Genomic DNA, 21,452 nt, shown 5'->3' with positions numbered 1-21,452 from the left:
CAACTAAGAGCCTTAGTCTTAATTTATGGTCAGATTGTTCAACAAAGAACAAACAACTCAATCAAAAGAATCATTGTTCAGGGTAAAGCAAGTTCAGGTAGAATACAGTCAAGGATTAGTGAAAATTATTGTATTATCATTTGTTAGAATTTAGTGTTGCTGTTCCACTAAATGGTGTGAATACAATAAATATTGAAGGGAGATATATTTCTTCTCTTTTAAGGTTGCCATTTTTAACTAACTGATTCTGTATAATGAGGGGTGAAAGTGCTAGAAAAGCTCAAAATTCGTAAAAGCAGCTAAAGGTTTTGATTATTGATGCAATATCTATGAACAGTGGAAGAATCTAATTTCAAATAGAGAGGAAAATATTATGGTACTTTCCCCTTAGTCAGTGAACTAGTGGATGGTCTAGATGTTTATTTATTTGGTGACTATAGATACTTATTCATTATAAAAGACATTCCTTTTTATTCTATTCATTAATGATATAAAATGAGACTATTCTACAAATTCTCGACTGACTGGCAAACTGACTGCTTTCCCCACAATATTGCAATAAAGTTAATTTTTTTTCTCGAAGGGAAGAAATTTTGAGCAAAAGATAATTCAAAACCACAATAAATGTTTTTTTTTACAAAGGTTCTGGTGTAGGGAAGTATCTAAGGAGTCTAGTAACCCTGACTCATTCGTCATGCGTCAATATTGCAATGTCAGCTTCAAAAGAAATCATTATGAGGCGACAGTCAGACTGTATTTGTCTGTTGGATGCTAAAATAATGTTATGAACTAATCTATGGATTTAGGGTGGGATTGGTGGTGGGTATTTTTTTAGAGATTAAGATTATTGTTTATTACCTCACGTGCATCCTAAACTTCTTAAATGGTAGTAGAGTTTGATAACTTCGCTAAACCATACTGTTTAACAATCTTATTTAATAGTTGTGCCAGTTTCATGCAAAGGAATGATTATGGAATTCAGTATACAATATAATTCTTTTAATAATGTTTCATGTTGTAACAATTCACAATACCAAGGTTTGGTATTCTAAAGTGGAATTGATATTGGGGAAATGATTTGGTGATTGGGCCCCACCACACTTTGGCAATCTTAACTGAACACCATTCAACAGTGATGTTGCAAAAATGACATGCAAACAAATGTTTGTTCCTATTTCAGTTTTTTCTTCTTGGGAATAAGTAGGACAAAACTGCACAAAAAATGCAAGAGCAGTCACTTTGCTAAAACTAAAGTACGCACACTATTATAGTAATTTTAATATTGTTCTAGTGTGTTGATATCAGTTTTTAAGGTGCTATGTGTAAAATTTGCATGCTGTAGTAAAAATTTTCTTGTATGTGCTATTTCAATCCAGTGATTACAAAAATTTGGTTCTGTTATATGTAATTCCAGTGTGTGTTTGTAACTATGAATGGCACGAGTCCAGTCTGTAATAATTAGTAGAATCACTGTAGTTTAATTTGTGTATTCCCAGGTTACTTTGACAGTATGCGTTTTATTAGTATTCTGTTAAGATCTTATATATTTTTTTGTTTGTTTTCAAAGTTATAACTTTCTTCTCTAAAAATATTAGTAACTGTGCGACTTCATTGGTGCACATTAATGTTACATATTTTTTGTCAGGCATACCTGACAAAACATTAAACAGAACAAAAACATATTTGTTCTGTTTTTTATGTTCCTGTCTGTAAGTATGGGTAGGCTGCAAAATGAACTCTAGATGCTTTAATGAATTGAATTCATTGGTACAGTTGTTGGCTGTTTAAGGTGTATATATTAGAGAAAGTAATGTATATGAAAACTGTAATGTTTGTCCTGGTTAGGGTAGTAAGATGTGCGAGGATAAAAATATCAGTTTTAATAGGCTTTTTGTAAATTATAAAGTTTGTATGTATTTCAGATATTATGAGATAAAAGAAGTTTAGCAATATGTTGTGTTTACATTCTGCGACATAATATAAATTAGAAATGTAATTTTTTGATGAATATGAAAACTGTGTAACATTGTCCTATGTTTTTTTTTATTATTATTCTGTTAAAACATATTTTTTATGATATTTTCATTAATGAAGGTTTCTGAGTTGCTATCAAAACAAACAAAAAAATGTAAGATTGATTCTAAAACTACACATTGAATAATGCAACCCAGCAATCAAGGAGTACATATTAAATTGAACTGATTGCATTAAATACCACACTGAATGAATATTTGTTAACAGATGCAGGAAAAGTAATACATTAGAATCAAATTTTGTAAATCATCTCAACAAGATAGATATTCATAAAATATATACATTTAAACTACACACAGCATTTAAAAATTATAAAATTAACACCGAAAATTTAATAAAAATAACATATTAACTGAATAAACATAACATAAATTGAATACAGTATTCAATTAAGTATTTAGGGGATATCCCAATATTTTTATGAAAGATTCCATTAACAGCAGTGCTGCTGATAACATCACAGAAAAATATGCTTCTAATTAACTTTGTTGGAAGGAAACATTCTCTTATTTTAAAAGTGAACCATTTAATATTTAAACATTCAAAAGTGATGTAATGTTTTGTCACATTGTTCAATGAATTGAACAATAATAATTAATAATGTTTAACAATGTTTAAGGTTTAATTATTAAATGTTTAATAATTAAACATAATTATTATTTTCTGAATTCTCATTTTCAAAAGTGGTAGGTGTAACTAAGAAATATGTTATAAACTCATACATATATTACATCATACATTTTTTTATTATTTTTTTTGTTGTGCTGTAACTGTAACTGTTATAGACAGTAAGACATGAGTCCTTCTAAAAACTACATGGTCATTTTCCAGCTATGTTATACATAATTTTTTAGCTATGTTATTTGATTCTGCAATATGTAATGCCAGTGTATGTTGTTTATATTTGTGTTTTTACACATACTGAAAAACAAATTTAAAAATAAATTTATATGATAGTTCAAAAATGATAAAACAGGCATTAAATAATGAGTCAATAAGACTACTACATTACCCTTGTTGCGCCTATATGAAGTGTGTCAGGGCGTAATACATCATACACTACAAGAGCAGCATGCCTGGAAAAAAATGTACTTTAATAACTAAACTGAATTTTACTGTGTTTTTAATTTTATTATTTTGTAAAGTAAAAAAGTAAGAAATTATTATTTTGGTCAGAATATGAGTTTTCATTACTGTTATTAACTTTATTATTCTCACATCAATGAATTGCTAAAGCAGAAAATAAAAATTTATCTAAAATTAAAATAAAAATTTCCATTGTTTATTTATCTTGACTATGAGAGAGTTATTACATTATTTAGTAAAATAACTTATTATGCAACAATTTACAATGCTATTCTACTTATTATGGCCAGAAGAATGGTTAAATAATATAGAATACATGAGTATACACTAATTATTTCATTAATGATATCAATTTACATAAACCATCATTTTCATAATATAATTTATGGTTTTTGCATATTTATCTTTGCATTTGTCTTTCTTTTAATCACTGACAGGCCAGCCTCCGTGGCACAAGTGGTAGCATATCAGCCTTTCATCCGGAGGACCAGGGTTCAAATCCCGGTCAGGCATGGCATTTTCACACGCTACTAATCATTCATCTCATCCTCTGAAACAATACCTAATGGTCATCCCAGAGGTTAAAAAAAAAAAGTCGGATGCTATTCCCCATTCCTTTATGTTCTGTATTAGTCTACTCTGCCCAATCTTTACAAAAAATAAAAGTCAAATATTCTTAAAATATAAGAATATCCTCCTCTACCAAACCAGGCAACAGACTTTTTTCTATTACTCAACACAGTACTTTAATTTAGGAAAATTATCATACTTCCAGTGTAATTTTTAATAAATTACCGAACTATTTAAAACAATTTAATACCAGTTTTAAACAATTGTAAAATACAGACAAAAGATTTTATTTTACAGAAACAAAATTATCATCATATCTAGGTGAAGTATCACTGGAGTTTTGTAGAATATGATTGAATGAAATTTTTTAATGAGTGAATGAATGTTTTTTTACGTTGTAAAAAAACGTTGTTTTCCGTTACAAAGTTTAGTACTACTTATTCTCTTGAGATGCGATTGAAATCGATGTGATGATTTTCATTACTACTTACAGTTTCAAACTGATCTGCTAATAATTTAACTATAGCTCTTTGAACAATTACGGTGACACCGGCTTGTTCAAGCGCGTTTACTGAATGGCTATCGGATTGGAAAGCTATAACCTTAATCTTTCAACATACTTAAGTAGTAGCAGGTGTTCTGCTATCGATGTAGGATACATATGCCTCCCAAGATACCTTTTTCGCAGATAATATAGTACGTTTGGCGTAGGCACGATGTTTTTTATAAGATATAAAATTTTCCGGAATAGGATGTTTCTTGCATAAATTGAAGGCCTTCTTTTTCTTGCTAATCGCTATATTTATTTGACACTCCACCATGGTACTGTATGGGTTTTGTCGAATTTGAGATGGTTTTAGGAATGTTTTCCTGCGCTGAATTTAAAATTTCTCATGTCGCTGGTTTTATGTCTCCATCAATGTCTCCAGTATGACCTGGCAAAGACGTAGTTTTTGTAGCCAGTACGTTTAAGAAACCATCGTCGAATAAAATATGGTGCTTTTTGCCGTACATTTGATCTAATTACATATTAGTGGAAAGTGGTCGCTTCCTTGAAAGTGTTTATCAAAGTTCCAATCCAAGGATAGCGACAAAGCCGGACTGCAAAACGACAAATATATCGCTGAAGTTTCACCGTTTCGTATAATTAAAAAAGGTTCCTGTACTTTTGTTTAACAGGATTAGCTCGGTGTTTGATATAAATTTTTTGACTTTGTTCCTTCTGTTTTCTAATCGTTGTGAACCCTAAAGGGGGTTATGCACGTTGAAATCACCTACTAAAATTATTAGTTTAGGGAGTTGGTCATATAAGTTTTGCAGAACATCGATGTTCCAGTTGCCGTCTATCAGATAGATGTTACAGGAATCGAGTTGTAGGACTCATCGAGTGAGGATAGACAATGTATAGGTTATCATTAGATGATAATATTGTAGTGGTTGTAATTAAGCCTTGACGATTAACTGGTATAAATTTTATCGGCGGATACTAGTGAGTGGAATTGATTTATTTTTAATTTAATTTGTCGTACCTTTACGTTTTAAGACTTAAATGCAAGCGGCCTTCCACTTAAGCGTTGTTTTAAGCTTGAAGGTACCTCCTACTTCCCATAATGGTGATGAGAAGCAGAAGCCATCAACAACAGGTGTTGGAGTATGCATATAGCTCCCGAGAGTCAGCCAGTAGCGATTCTGCAACTGGTGAAACGACTAGAGAACGCAGGAGAAGTAGTCGCTCCTCTAAAGCGGGTCACCCAGAGTCTGAGAGGGCGCAGGAAGAGAGAATAGTATGTACCCCGCATGATGAATTGGTAAAATACATGAAAGAGCTTATCATCATTATTCGCACTTAATTGAAACATGCCGAAAAATGTCATACGGCAAGAGAAATAAAGAATTTGCTGGTGATATGGAAAAGGTGGTCTCGGGCTTCATGGCGTTTGTAGTGTCGAGGTCATTTGAGAGGAAGATGGAAATCAAAGAGTTGGCATATCAGACCAGAAAAGATGTGAGCAATCAGGAACTGCTATGACAGCATGAAGAAGGAGTTCACAATGATGAAATTGACGCCCTGGTAGCCGGCAGATGAAGTAATGCAAAGTAAGTAAGGCAAATGAAGCAGGTTTCAGAGGACGAGAGAGTTGAAAGAGTCAGTATTTACTGAGAGGGAGAAAGACCTGACGGTGGTCTTTGACTTAGCCAAACCAAAGAGTAGGTTCTCTGAGGCTGTTCGGAAAGTGGTGACGGGACTAAGGAACTTGGAGTCTGCCAGACTCCAAACAGTTTCGCAAACAGTTTCTTCTCAAAATCCAGTACGTTCTTATACTGCAATGGTTCTTCGGGAACCATTGCAGTCTCCGCACAGACCTAGTTAACCTAGTTTTAAGTTTGCGCTAATTATCAATTCGTCGGTAGTGCAGAGTAACATACCTCATGTAAGAAAAGGAATCGGAGAGATATTCCTCCAAGCTAGGCATGACGTGGTTTTCGATACGGAGGAAGAAGAAGATGCAGGTCATAAGTAAGGTTCTGAAGTATGCGGGCCATCGAACGAACCGTAATTCAGGGAAAAGCGAAGTGAGCAGGCCAGCAGTGGATAGGGCCAAAACAATAGTGGTTAAGGAAGCGGAAGACCATGGTAAAAAGACCTTCGCTGACTTCCTGAAGGAGGTAAAAGGTGGGGGTCCGAGAGGGGGACCTTGAGATCCTCTCAAGGTTCGTAAAGGGCAAGGGGAGGATCTTCTGATCCACGTTAAAGGTGAAGCGCAAGGACCTGCTATATTATTAAGAAAGCTTCAGGAGGAAGTCGGAGGAGTAAAGGTTGCTCTTAAAAAAAGGGAGAGGATGCGGATAATCAATATACTTGAAATTGATGTCCTAGCTTGTAAAGATGAGGTTATTCAGGCGGCGAAAAAAGCTACTGGAGTGGAGGAGGATTTGGAGCAGGTAATAAAGTTCAGACCGGCCCATTCAGATACACAAGTGGCCTCACTAGTTATTGCAAGCGGAGCTGCGGAGCAGCTTTTTCAGAAGGGGCGTTTAAGAGTTGGAGTTATCTCCTTCAGAATTACGGAGGTTATGGATTCAGAAAGGTGCTATCGTTGCTGGGACCTTGGGCTCCAGGCGTCCAAGTGTCAGGATCCAAATCGGACAAGAACTTGCTTCAATTGTGGGAAGGAAGCCCACTTTAAGGCCGGATGCAGAGACCCGGGAGTATGTAGAAAATGTGGATCGCAGGGCCACAGATCTGGCAGTTCGTTAGGCAAGTATCTATCAAGATACTATAACCAAACATGAATTGGTCAAGGCACTCACATGATCTGTGAGCCATGGCCAGAGATAACAAGGCGGAACTCCTAATGACCTCTGAACCGAACCTGGATGTCGTTAATGAAGGTGGCTGGCATGCGGACGAGGAAGTTACACTCGCTGTTACAATGGTGTCTAGAAGGAACGTATTTAGAGGTAGCGGTAAAGGATTGTCCTGGGTCGAGGCGGCGTATCTCTGGTCTCCTTAAGTGCGTCCAGAGATCCTGTGTTTTGGTCTATTCTCAGTTATTTTCTGGTTGCCAATCGAGTGAGTACCTTCCAGTAGTATCAAGGCTTTGCTGATTATAAGACTGTCGACACAGTTAGCGCTTATTCATTCTGGGCTCATTATTTCTTACTTTCGCGGAGGTAAGAGAGATATATTTATTGCGACGCGTACCCGCTTCATCGCGGCTGAAAGATGGCAACGACTCCTGGTCGTAAGACCCTAATACAAGCAAGGGATTTTCCCTTGTCCTGCTTGCGCTCTTTTTAGAGCGGAGGTCGTAATCTGTGATTTCGTGCCTTACGTTTACGTATTGTACCCAATCGATCCAGTAGTGGCCAAGAGGTAAAAAGAGTGACAGGAGAATAAAGAAGGTCTCAAGCTGTCCGTGGCTCGCTGCGGACAGTAGTCACATTCGTGGGTTCGCCCAGAGTTCTTTGTAGGAAGGAAGACAGCGAGCATATCTCGGCCCCATGGTAGCGAGGCTACGCTAACTCTGGCCATGTTAGAGGACCAGCTGGTAGTGAGGCCTGGGCGGAAAAGGAGAGCGGAAATTTCACCGTTCCCCTCGTGTTCAGAGAGTGAGATCTCAGAGGTAGATGAAGGGATTCCCACCCGGGAAGTTAGACGCGACCTGTTGGTCGAGGATTTTGTGGCTGCTCAGGGTAAACCTGGCAGTTCGTATACGATGCTGGCAGCGGCTCATCAGAGGATAGATAACCTTCTAGACTTTGTCGAAGGTCCCCGCAGCATCAACGCGGGAGTGAGGAGCAGAATATTCCTACGTTTACCGCATGCTAAGGGTGTTCTGTCTGCTTTGGCAGATGGATTTGAGAAGTTGGCCTCCAGGCCCGTGGAGGTCAAGGTAGTTCAGGTCTCGACGCCTGCTCCGAGACAGCAAAAGCGTTACGCTGATGTTGTCAAAGACGAGCATGAGACTAGTAAAGTCTCGAAGCAGCCCGAGGTCATTTTTGTTAACAAGCCTGAGAGGTCTACTAAGACTAGCAGACAACTTAAGGAGGATTTGCAAGTCGCTCTTCGTAGAGACGGAAAAACTCAAGATCAGGGAAATTAAAGAGACCAGCAAGGGTCTGATAGAGATTGCGAATGACAAAGAGACATTCCAAGTCATCTCGGAGTCTCCTGAGGTAAAGAAACTCGAGGTTAAGGTCGACCAGAAGCGAAATCGTAGGCTCCGATCATTGTCTACGACATTGACCGACAGGTATCCGATGAGGAGGTTCTATCTCTCATGAGGGAACAGAATACTGAAATGGATGAGACCGACTTCAGAAAAGAGTGTAGGCTACTCATCAAGACTTGTAAGCGTGATGCCCAGCGGTATCACGGTGTATTTGAACTTGGCGCTGGTCTCTTTAAGAAGTTTGTGTCTGAGGGTAGGTTGTACGTTGATCTCCCGTCCTGTAGGGTTAAGTAGTACGAGGATGTTCAAAGGTGCTTCAAGTGCTGTCGTTTTGGCCGCAGAGCCAAATTCTGTAAGTATGCGTCGGTCTGCGCGCATTGTGGCGAGGAAGGTCACAAGTACGACGACTGTCCGCAGAAAGCTGAGGCTCCATCGTGCTTCAACTGTAAAAGGGTGCGCAAAGAGTGCAAGCATTCGGCCAACAGTAAAGACTGTGGCTCTTACTTACGTGCGGTAGAATTGTATTTCAATTCCTTGGATAGTTAGTATCCTTCGTTGAAGCTTGGTGTTTGTATGCAGCGTTAGGAAATTTGTTCTTGTGAGTCTCGGGTTTATTTTCTGCAACGCTCATCGCAGGCTGGGTGATCTGCCAGGCCATTTTGTTGTTTGTTCTGTGATATCATGATCCATGTCCTCTCTGATGCGGAGGGCTGTAGGTTTATTTCTTGCGACGCCAAATCGCTTCTTTGGCAATATATAGGTTACGACCGCGGGTTTCTACTGTGGCAAGACTCTGTTAGCAGAGTCACTTCCGCATCGGACAAGAGTGGATCTGTCTTTTAACTCCGTTAGTCTCAGTCTTAGACTGAGTTGCCGTACTTTTTAATGGTGTGGGACCAGGTAGAGTCTTAGTTTTTTCCCTGCGGTTTTTACCGCTGTTGTCTGCTTGACTAGTTTACTGTTCCTCTAACCTGCGTTGGCGTTTGCGGGTACCTTGTCCTGGTTAGGATCTCGGGTGGCTGGGGCTCCGCCCAGGCAGTTGAATAGGCCAGAGGTAGGCGTGCTAGGTACCGTGCCTCTAAGATTAGCTAAGATTCAATGGAGGTCATGCCCGGGGAGTTTACTCTCCGGGTGTGATTACTAACTTTAGCATGACGATTGGTCGAATTGGAGTGAACACTTATTATGGGGTAATAAGTTTAAATGTTGGTTGCGATCAACCTAGTGCTAATCCGAGCGGTCCTCAAAGTTTGAGCTGAAGTGGGAAACTAGAGGTTATACTCAGCTCCCAAACGGACCAGACCTGAGGTCCTCTGGGACTTTAGTTTATGCTAGATCCACTCCAATCGCTTAATTAACCATATGTCGTCGTGGTAATTTAGACTGAATTTGCTGTTCGATATACTGTCGTAGCATACTTGTTGCATTTTTATGTACTGTTGGTACTTATAGTTTAGGGCTCATTAGTGGTGACAGGCGCGGAGTCTTCGATCTTCCGCGTGTAGGCTTGTAGCTTAGTTCCTGAGGGCTACGTGGTAGTATTAGGTGTCTGATGTCTTCTTTGAAGGCAAACTTATTGGGGTGAAATTACTGAAGTAGATGTTCCTCGGGGCATCTCACGAGGCCGGACTGAGCACTGAGGAATGTGATCAGTTTGAGGGCATGAAGATGACCTCCAATTAAGCCACACTTGGCAAGGAACGGAGGGGGTGGTGTAGCGACCAGACACGCTTCGAGGCGGGATCTTTTCCCCTCGTGGGGAGGGGGAATCGAGATGGGTCGAGGTGGCTGGAGTGTATCTCTATAGTTGCTACGCATCTTCCAATATTCCGCTGGAGGAATTCGCTGATATGGTGGATGATTTATCAGCGGACATGAGGAAACGTAGAGATCCAATTCTTGTATGCAGGGATTTTAATGGAAAATCCTAAGAATTGGGCTGTGAATTATGTGATGAAAGAGGACGAATACTGGCAGAAGTGAATGGCCTCGTTATACATGGTTTGTGTAAACGACTTCACATCCATTCCACAGGGGTGGTAGGAGGTTTACCCTCAACTTAACCTTGATGAAATTGTCTTGGGCGAGAGAGGTCCAATGTGTGTCGTGGAGGAGGAGACGCTAAGCGACCATAAGTGTATAGAGATGGTCGTTGTGCGTGGCCGAAACCATGAAATTGGTATTGTGGAACCATGGAGGTTGAGAGATACCAGAACTGAGAAGTATATTTGTGAAGAAGGTACAAGACACTGAGGGTGTAGAGCTCGAGGTACTGCATGAGATAACAGTAGAGACCGGCAGGGAAGCATTGGAAGATCGGTGTACTGGTGGTCCCCGGAAATCGAGGAGGCAATTAGGAGGAATTGTATAAATACCGGCACAGGCCAAGTGGCTAAGGAGAAGGGGAGATCCAGCAAACTATGAGAATTATGTAGCTCCATGGAAGCAGGCCCGAAAACAACTTAAACAGGTGATCATCAAAGCTAAACAGGAGAGATGGAAAGAAATATGTAATCGGTTAGAAGATGATCCCCTCAAAGATGCGTATTGCATTGTGATGGGCAGATGTGGAAAAGTAATACCGAGGTTGCCGACTGCACAATTGGTCGAGGTAGTGCAAGAACTCCTTCCTAAGAACAGGAGTTGGAAAAGGAGAGAAATCCTGGCCGAAGAAATTCCTCGGTTCCTGGCAAACTGAAACCCCAGAAAAGACCGGGATCAGACGGGGTGTTGGCAGAAATTATGAAGGTACTCATTGAGGCTTCACCATTGACGTTCCTAGAGGTGATTGATAGAGCTATCTGCAAGTGCAGATACCCAGGAGCTGGAGATTGGCCAGATTGGTCTTGGTACCTAAGAAGAAGGAGTAATACCCATAACACTAATCAATACGTTAGGAAAATCATTGAAGCCCTGCTGGCTCGTCGATTGGAGATCGAACTAGGAAAGCATGGAGGCCTCTGAGACCATCAATTTGGATTTAGAAAAAAAAAAAGGTTAACCTTAGGAGCGATCAGTAGAGTGATGGAGTCGGTGAATGTAACGACGGCAGGTAATAGACACAGGAGGAGAATACCACTAATAATCTTGGTTGATACAGAGAACGTGTTTAATAGTGTTTATTGAGACGCAATGTTGAGACCCTTGATGGAAAGGAAGGTAGCTTCTACCTGGTCAGGATGACCAGGTAGGTATGGGATGGATGGCTAATAAGAGCCTAAAGATTTCAGCCAATAAAACAGAAGCGGTGCTCATGACGGGGTGGAGAAGTGTGTCTACCTTCACGGTTGGACTGTAGGGAACTGAGATATCTGGCTCGACAAGACGAGGGGTTCACGGTACATGTGGCAGAGGTATACAAGAAGGCTGAAAGGGTACCTCGGTAGTAATCAGATTGATGGCGAACGTCAGGGGCCCAAGAACCTCTAAGAGGAAAGTTATAGCGGCCACAGTAATTTCCGTCATGATGTACGCAGCACTATTATGGTATGGAGTCCTTAAAATTAAGCGCAATAGGCAAAGGGTGCATAGTATTTATCGGAGACTGGCACTGAGAGTAGTCCAGGCATACAGGACGGTACCCTAAAGGCGGTCCTGGTGTTCGCAGGAATGCTACCGGTGGATCTCCTGGTGGAAGAACATTTAGTTAGACACGAAGGCAGGAATCCTGAGGCTAGGAGGGACTTGGTAGATAAATGGCAAGTGGGATGATGCGAAGACCGGAAGGTGGACGTATCGTCTAATACCATCCATAAGGACCTGGAAGTGGAGTATTTCACGTGGAGTATTTCAAGACGCATAGCGATAGAGTCATTGTAATAAGGATAAAATCAAAACCTAAACCGACAACGATTGTTAACGTCTATATGCCTACAAGCGCCCATGATGATGATGAGGTAGAATGTGTATACGAAGAGATTGATGAAGCAATTAAACACGTAAAAGGAGATGAAAATTTAATAATAGTTGGAGATTGGAATGCAAGCATTGGAAAAGGCAAGGAAGGAAATATAGTGGGTGAATACGGGCTGGGCAAAAAGAATGAAAGAGGGGACCGACTTATAGAGTTTTGCACGAAGTATAATTCAGTAATTGTCAACACCCAATTTAAAAATCATAATAGAAGAATATACACTTGGAAAAAGCCAGGCGATACTGCAAGGTATCAGATAGATTATATCATGGTTAAGCAAAGATTTAGAAATCAACTCGTTGACTGCAAAACTTACCCTGGAGCAGACATTGATAGCGACCATAATTTGGTGATAATGAAATGTAGATTGGGGTTTAAAAACCTGAAGAAAAGGTGTCAGATGAATCGGTGGAATTTAGAGAAGCTTGAGGAAGAGGAGGTAAAGAAGATTTTTGAGGAGGACATAGCAAGAGGTCTGAGAAAAAAGATAAGGTAGAAAATGTAGAAGAAGAATGGGAGAATGTTAAAAAGGAAATTCTTAAATCAGCAGAAGCAAACTTAGGCGGAATAAAGAGAACTGGTAGAAAACCTTGGGTTTCAGACGATATATTGCAGCTGATGGATGAACGTAGAAAATATAAGAATGCTAGTGATGAAGAAAGAAAAAGGAACTATCGGCAATTAAGAAATGCTATAAACAGGAAGTGCAAACTGGCGAAAGAAGAGTGGATTAAAGAAAAGTGTTCAGAAGTGGAAAGAGAAATGAACATTGGTAAAATAGACGGAGCATACAGGAAAGTTAAGGAAAATTTTGGGGTACATAAATTAAAATCTAATAATGTGTTAAACAATGATGGTACACCAATATATAATACGAAAGGTAAAGTCGATAGATGGGTGGAATATATTGAAGAGTTATACGGAGGAAATGAATTAGAAAATGGTGTTATAGAGGAAGAAGAGGAAGTTGAGGAGGATAAAATGGGAGAAACAATACTGAGATCTGAATTTAAGAGAGCATTAAAAGATTTAAATGGCAGAAAGGCTCCTGGAATAGACGTAATACCTGTAGAATTACTGCGCAGTGCAGGTGAGGAAGCGATTGATAGACAAACTGTGTAATATTTATGAAAAAGGGGAATTTCCGTCAGACTTCAAAAAAAGTGTTATAGTCATGATACCAAAGAAGAACAATTGCTAACATGTACAGGAACCAAACAGCAACAGTAACAATTGAAGAACATAAGAAAAAGCCGTAATAAAAAAGGGAGTCCGACAAGGATGTTCCCTATCTCCGTTACTTTTTAATCTTTACATGGAACTAGCAGTTAATGATGTAAAGAACAATTTAGATTCGAAGTAACAGTACAAGGTGAAAAGATAAAGATGCTACGATTTGCTAATGATATAGTAATTCTAGCCAAGAGTAAAAAGCATTTAGAAGGAACAATGAACGGCATAGATGAAGTCCTACGCAAGAACTATCGCATGAAAATTAACAAGAACAAAACAAAAGTAATGAAATGTAGTAGAAATAACAAAGATGGACCACTGAATGTGAAAATAGGAGGAGAAAAGATTATGGAGGTAGAAGAATTTTGTTATTTGGGAGGTAGAATTACTAAAGATGGACGAAGCAGGAGCGATATAAAATGTCAGGAAAAGATTTTTGAAAGTGTATGTTTGGAGTGTCGCTTTATATGGAAGTGAAACTTGGACAATCGGAGTATCTGAGAAGAAAAGATTAGAAGCTTTTGAAATGTGGTGCTATAGGAGAATGTTAAAAATCAGATGGGTGGATAAAGTGACAAATGAAGAGGTATTGCGGCAAATAGATGAAGAAAGAAGCATTTGGAAAAATATAGTTAAAAGAAGAGACAGACTTATAGGCCACATACTAAGGCATCCTGGAATAGTCGCTTTAATATTGGAAGGACAGGTAGAAGGGAAAAATTGTGTAGGCAGGCCATGTTTGGAATATGTAAAACAAATTGTTAGGGATGTAGGATGTAGAGAGTATACTGAAATGAAACGACTAGCACTAGATAGGGAATCCTGGAGAGCTGCATCAAACCAGTCAAATGACTGAAGACAAAAAAAAAAGGACCTGGATCAACAGAGGAAATGGGGAGGTGAATTTCTGGACGGCCCATTGGTCCAGTGGCTTTCGGGCCATGGATCGTTTGAGGGTCTACCTCCATGTCAGAAGAAGACGTGCATCAACAATATCCAAGTATTTCGAGGTTACGGACGATACTGAGCATACCTTTCTGCGGTGACCAAGTTGGGAGGTAGAAAGGCCATTCCCTGAAGACTTATCTCCTAAGGAGGTGATGGCAATGATGATGGGGTCAACGGATGGTTGGAATAGATGTTCGACTTGGTTTCAAAGAGTACTGTCAAAGAAATTTGAGGAGGAAAACGTTTGAAATCAGGGTAGTACCTACACACAGCGTACCTACCCCGTGTACGTTTGAACACAGCGTTGGCCTCGAAGTGGGGGCAGAAGGCCAGCCTTCGGAGGTGAGCGGCGAGGGTCCAACAGGATCGCCATCGCTGAATGCCCCTAGGGAACCCTAAATGTTCTCACAGAAGGGCAGCACGAGAAGTGCCCGTAGACACGCGCGGTGGCGACGAATATCGGGAGGTAGTACCGTTGTCGCGTGGTGGGTGGCGGAGGGTTTTTAGTGGGTCACTGCTACGGCACACCCCACACACCAGGGTTTTTAGTGGGTCACTGCTACGGCACACCCCACACACCCAGTAGTATGGGCTGATGGGCGTCTAGTTGCAAATTTTCTCTAAAAAAAAATGATAGATGTTACAGAGTGAGACATCAACCGAAGACAGTAGACGTGTAACGACAACTTTTAACACAGTATTTAATTGCTTTCGTCGAAAAGGCAGATGTGAACGTACAAGAGTGGCAATACCAGCACTTGCTCGTCGATCAGGTTCAACATCTGTGCGTATTACATTGTATTCACGTAGATTAAAATCATGTTCTGGCTTAAAGTATGTTTCTTGAAGACACACGCATGTAGGGTTCTGCTCATTTATAATTAGTCCAAATTCAGACAGATGTGAAACATAACCGTTAATATTCCATTTTATTATATTTTATATTTCTTTTGTGGAGTGGTTTACCTTTTGGCCATCCTTTTTTTTCGTAACCGTGGTAAAACTTGGGTCAGTTTGTGACCCCACAGAGCTGTAGTCATTCTCCTGATCTGAGACTATAGCAGTCTCAAGGTTTGGCAGAGTTGCGCCCTGCGTTAGACCGGGATTTGCTGGTTTCAGCAATATGGTAGAGGATGCGTATACTACAGGCGACAACGGCGGGGGATGTCCCATCGTCACGCCTTGCGTCGTTCCATTTTCTCTAAAGAGCGATACCTGGGTATCGCTCTTCTACGCCCTTTGTTCTTTTGGTGTTTGATTCCCTTGAGGAAGATCTTAAGATCCCAGAGGACATTTGATTTTTTAAAAACTCGTTCCTTTATTATCAGCATTGGATTGCTGTTTATCGTTGCACTTAGTCTCAGTAATCCCTTGTATTTGCGACATCGATGGTTTTTTAAACTGGCGTTGACGTTTGACTATTGTCTATTAGTCGGCGGTACTGTTTTAACTCTAGTGAATTTCTTTTCTATATATTTGTCTAAAACTGTAGTTAGAACTGGTGTCAGTTGCTTTATTAAGCTTTCAATTAACTATGGCGAAAATGTATGTGTGTTGGGTGTAGCTGTCTGAGCAAAGGATTTCATTCCCGGCGTTTGAGCGTTAATTATTTTCCTTGCTTCGAGATAACTAATTTTTCTAAGAACTTTAGTCTCTTAAATCGGATTTCTTTTTTCAAGGCAGGACAATTTCTAGATCTTGCTGAATGTTGTCCTCTGCAATTCACACATGAAGGGGTTTCCTTGCACGGTTCACCTTCATGGATTTTTTCGACGCATGCACAAATCTCTTCGCGATTGTATCTGTCGGAAATATGACCAAAACGTTGGCATCTGAAACATCTCATCGGCGGCGAGATATAAGCGCGCACATCCAACCGATTGATTCCGGCTCTAACTTTTTCAGGCAACGACGGCTTATTAAATGTAAGTACATGAGAGAGGAGAGCAAGACTTCTCCATTCCTTCTCATGTTTAATCGCCTACATGCGATGACGCCTTGCGATGCCATTCCGCCAACAATCTCCTCTTTACTACAATTAAGTAAGTCACGACAGACTACTGCTCCTTTGGAATAGTTAAGTATACCGTGAGCTTCGACAATAACATCGTTTGCCAATTTTTTTTTATTTTTAATAATTTCGCTGACTACGTTGTTCAGCGCTTCAGTGAATAATCCAGCTAGTGTCTTTAATTGACCCACCAGCTTTCGTTACGAGTTCTTTAGCTATTCGATGGGGCTTATTTTTGAAAAATCTGTTTCCTTTCGGTCGTTTCTTTTGATTACTAGATATTTTGGTCAAGGAGTTAGTTCCTCTTGACTGAACTGTCGGCGCAAATCGCAAATCTATACTTTACTTCTTCTTCGACGATGAAGTCGAAGGAGGAGACACGTCAGAACGAGGACGTTTACCCTCAAGGTTGTCCGGGATTATCAGACAAGAATTTAAGTTTTTAGAATCCATAAGATGTTTTCCAAAGTTTGGTCTCACTAGCTCCCCACCCACCACGAAGCCACACATTTGGAACGTCCATCCGAACGCTAGGGCTAATAGGGAGATATAGATCCCAATCAACCCCAAACAGGAAACTAGTCCTGTCAAGGTATCTCGGGCTCTCCTGTGTACCCGTCCTTCCTGCAAGCGGTAGTTTCAGTCGTAAAAGAGCCGATTGACTGGCAGTGGTTAGGAAACCGGCCTCTTGTTTAGCTAAAGCAGGGACCAAAACGCTGTGTTGATACATCCAACCGTGGTTTTCCACACCGACGGCGAGGTTTCACTGAAGCGCCAGGATCCCCCTTTCTAGCAGCATAGGTCACCGCGCACGGAAAACACGCAGGGGAGTTACGTCTCGAGATGAAGAAAGACCATGATCTATACCCCCATCACCATACTCGCCCATGGGCGTTTGACCATAGTTCGGTTTGACGGCTTGGAGTTTTGTACAAATCTTAGACAATTACAAAGCCGTTGTTCCTCCTGTATGTGGACCGTAAATGTTACTGATCCAGACGTAGAGTTGGATTTACTTCAGGGGATTATTATTATTATTATTATTCGAAGAATCATATTGACACTCTCCTCCCTTTGCGAGGATGAGATTGTCGAGACCAAGCCGGCCACGAATTACCTTTAAAAGTAACCGATGATTGACCGGAAACTCAGCTTTGCTGAGCAGCTACGGAGAGCCGCCAACAAAGCCGAAAGAGCCATAAACGCTCTCAGTGAATATCAATAACGCTCATGGTGAATATCGGCGGACCGAAGGCCAGCAGGCGGCGATTGCTGATGTCCACGATGCATTCCGTCCTGTTATACGGGATGGAAATGTGGGCGCAGGCCTTAAGATTTGAAAGAAACCGGAAGCGGCTCGTGCAGTTGCAAGACACCGCTGCCTTGCGAGTCGCTTCCTAATATCGGACGGTTTCCAAACCTGCCGTTCTGGTATTCGCCGACGTTATACCCACTGCTTTTTTGACAAGGGGGCGCCAGGCGACTTACAGAAAGCGGCGGGCAGGGGAAGACCGGGAGACCATTGTCGGAGAGGAACGGACTCGCACATTCATCGTATGGCAAGAGAGCTGGAATCGCGAGACCAGAGGACGATGGACCGCAAGAAGAGTGAGGCCCGATTCGACAGGGGGCATTCTCAGAGCCGAGAAGGGCGACCTGGATAGTCCTGAACCAGGTGCAAACTAGATGGCAACCTTCTCATGCTAGAATAGGAAGATTCGGCATGAAGTAATATATAAAACTGTTCCCGCTAGAAAGGAGGTTGGTTTTAGCCGGTAGTCTGCTGATGGCAGTTTGATAAGAACATCAGTACAAGCCACACACTCCCTTTAATAAAAAAAATTATTATTTTTGTTTATTAAGATCAAAGATTTGATTTGATTAACTTCTTATTTCTAATGTTCTTATTTTTATTTTTTCTACACTAACCCTCTAATACTAGAATAACTAATCCTGAATGGCTTATACATTACAGAGAAACTTAGTTTGTCTGTATAATAACCTACCAAAATATTTGTGTTCACCAGTTCATTTTAGGCCTCTTCATTTCATACTTTATCAATTCATATAATTTTCAATAATTTATTGTAATAAAGTCTCTGTTTTTTTTTCCACTGATGATCACATTTCACTAACACAGAGTAATATGCTCCATACAAATATTTTTAAGAATTTTTCTGATTCTTAATGCTACAGTTATTAGATGTTAGTAGACTTCTCTTTTGTATGAAAGTTTTCCCTTCTTAAGCCAATCTGCTCTTACGTCTACCTTACTACATTCTTCCTTTGTACTTTTACAACTTAAATAACAAAATTCTGTGATGTCTGGTGTGTGATGTTCCCCTACTGTATATTTAATTCCTTATTATCCTTTACTTTATTCATTTTCAAACTGAATTCTTCTACTAGGAATCTTTTCTCATTGCTAGAATGTAATTCAGAATTTCTTTTAACTCATTTCTGACTTCTATCAAAAGAACCATGTCACCTACAAATTTTAACATTTTCATTTTTTCTCCTTGGATGTGAAAATTCTACTCTCAAAGGTTTGGCTCCTTTCAGAGCTTGCCTTTCTTTATTTACTACTATTATCTCTACTACATGTTATCAAAAAAAATTCTAATAATCCTCTCTTATTATTACAGTAATATTTTCTTTAAACTTTCTAATATTTTGTTCTACTCTACATTACAAATGACATGTAATGGCTTTGTTTTTCTGCCTTTAAGATTACTCTAAGCACCAGAATGGTATCCTTGAATGTATGCACTTCAAAAAGTGGAATTAACATCTAGTACACCTTGTATCAAACAATCTGTTTCCTGTAAACTATCATATCAAGTTGTCTGTATTCATGAAATGTAATAGAGATAATGCAGTAGTTCTGCACTACTATCTGCTTTTGCTTTCTTTAGTATGGTAACAATCATTAATTTTTTTTTTTTTTAATTTATAGATTTCAGTCTAATTTCGTAAATTATACATTAGAATATATAACCTATTCATTACTGCATCAGTTAAATAATTCTAATGGTATATTACTCTCATTCTTTTACTTATTTTTATCTTTTAGAGTTCAATTAAATTATCATGAGTCTTCTGTGATGTCAACTATTTATTTTTCCTTCTCTAAAACTTCATCTGATTATTTTCTTCTCAGTATAATCCCACTATAAATTCCTGCCATCTTTTAACTTTTTCTTATCTCTTTAAAATCAGGTTTAGATTACTTAATTTTAGTTTTTACTTCTCATACTAGTACTTCTTTCCCCAAAGTTTTCCCTTTTTTCTGTTCATTACATCTACTTTTCTAGTAATTATATTCTTCACTATATCTCTACACAAACCAGTTTTCTTTGTTACTTTATACCATCTATACTTTTTTTTCTAAAATCCCTATACAGTTTTTGTCTTTACCATTTTTATATTTTCTAAGTTGTTCTGTAAATTCTGTACAGCCTTTGTGAAAAAAGGCTAATACAGTTTCATAACAAAAAACATAAAAAAATTATGATTGTTTATTTAAACAACAGTTTTACAAAATGATTCTTATAATTGGCTAACATCTATAGAATGAAGAAAAAAACAACAAATTGAAAAACTTATGTGATGCAATTTTTTTGTAATATTTTTCTCATTTATAGTGCCAAAAAATTTATTGAATTCACTAGATAGATTCAAGACAATTTTATCATAGCAGACTTATGATTAATCCTTACAGTTGTTAAACTTTTCTAATAATAGAAATATAGTTTTGATATATTTAATAGAATAGAGTGACCTCAAGGCCAATGTATTCTATTCTACTTTAGTACAGTTAAAGTATTTGTTTACTACCTTAAGTCTGCATACTGAAATTTTGATACATTAATTCAATAATAATAAATGAAGATTATTTTTATTTAACCGTATTATTATGAACGCTGGCAATACAAATTATAATTTTCTGTTATTTTGTAATATTATATTTAGTCAATTATACTGAATGTTTATATATGACTGTCTAACTTGTCAAATAGTCAAATACTGGTAGTTCCATTTACGAAAATCGTATCATAATAGTTTATACCAGAGGAATATAGCTAAATAATTCTGTAACATTTTAATCTTATTCAAAATTAAATTGAAATCGATAAAAGTGTTGGTTTACTGAATTATAAAGTACATTTTAAACTTCAAAATTATGAATATATCTATGATTTTGATTAAACTGTAATCTAATAAGACAACATTGTGATCAGAGATCCATTTTTTATAGAATAAATAAGTAAATTTTTATTCTGACATTACATCTATGTACATTACATAGATCATGCTAGGAAAGAATAGTTGTGTACTCCTTTATTAATAAACAAAGGAACTGCCCCAACATTTCTATAGATAGATCAAACACCAGCATTACCATTTTTTTTTTATTTTTTTTTTTTTGAATGCACATTACACTAAATAAATATGATTATTTGACACGGTTATCACAATTAATGCATATTTGATATGATCAAAGAATCCATATTAATAGTTTTAAGTATAAACAAATGAAATATAATTAAAGGAAATATATGAACATACTAAACAAAAAACTCACAAATCACAAATCAGGTGTCAATAAAAATTTTTTATGCATTTTTAAAATAATATAAATAAATAATAAGATTTTTTTTTAATTAATATTATTTAACTGTTATATTGTTGCTATATAAAAAATTGTTTATTCTCTTTTTGAAAAATGGGATGGAAGTTCTTTTAAATACTAAGATGAAGTCAAGAATTTGGCTTAAGAGAAAGGGTCTTATAATGCTTCCATTACCATTTTCAGTAAATATTAGAACAATTTAAAAACTCTTCCCATCAGGGAGAGGTTGTTATTCAAGTGTCACCAAAAAAAAAAAAAAAACTGCTAAGACTTAAGATTAATCTATGTATAAAATCATACTAGTATCCATTGTAATATATATTTTTACATTTTATTATTATTTAGTAA

At 38.4% G+C, this 21,452-nt stretch overlaps 1 protein-coding gene across 1 annotated transcript in view; it reads right to left on the bottom strand.

The window, feature by feature from the left end:
* LOC142318247 (ras-related protein Rab-32-like) overlaps positions 1 to 21,452 on the bottom strand; it is a 46,481-nt gene that overhangs the window by 12,487 nt on the left and 12,542 nt on the right. The window contains exon 5 of the mRNA XM_075354811.1: positions 3,047 to 3,110. Within this exon, the coding sequence (XP_075210926.1) occupies positions 3,047 to 3,110 (64 nt within the window). The remainder of the gene's footprint in view (positions 1 to 3,046; positions 3,111 to 21,452) is intronic.

This window comes from Lycorma delicatula, chromosome 1 (genome assembly GCF_047948215.1).
Source record: "Lycorma delicatula isolate Av1 chromosome 1, ASM4794821v1, whole genome shotgun sequence".
NCBI lineage: Eukaryota > Metazoa > Arthropoda > Insecta > Hemiptera > Fulgoridae > Lycorma > Lycorma delicatula.
Note: the sequence above shows the minus strand (reverse complement) of the source record. Positions and strands in the feature narration are given on the sequence as shown.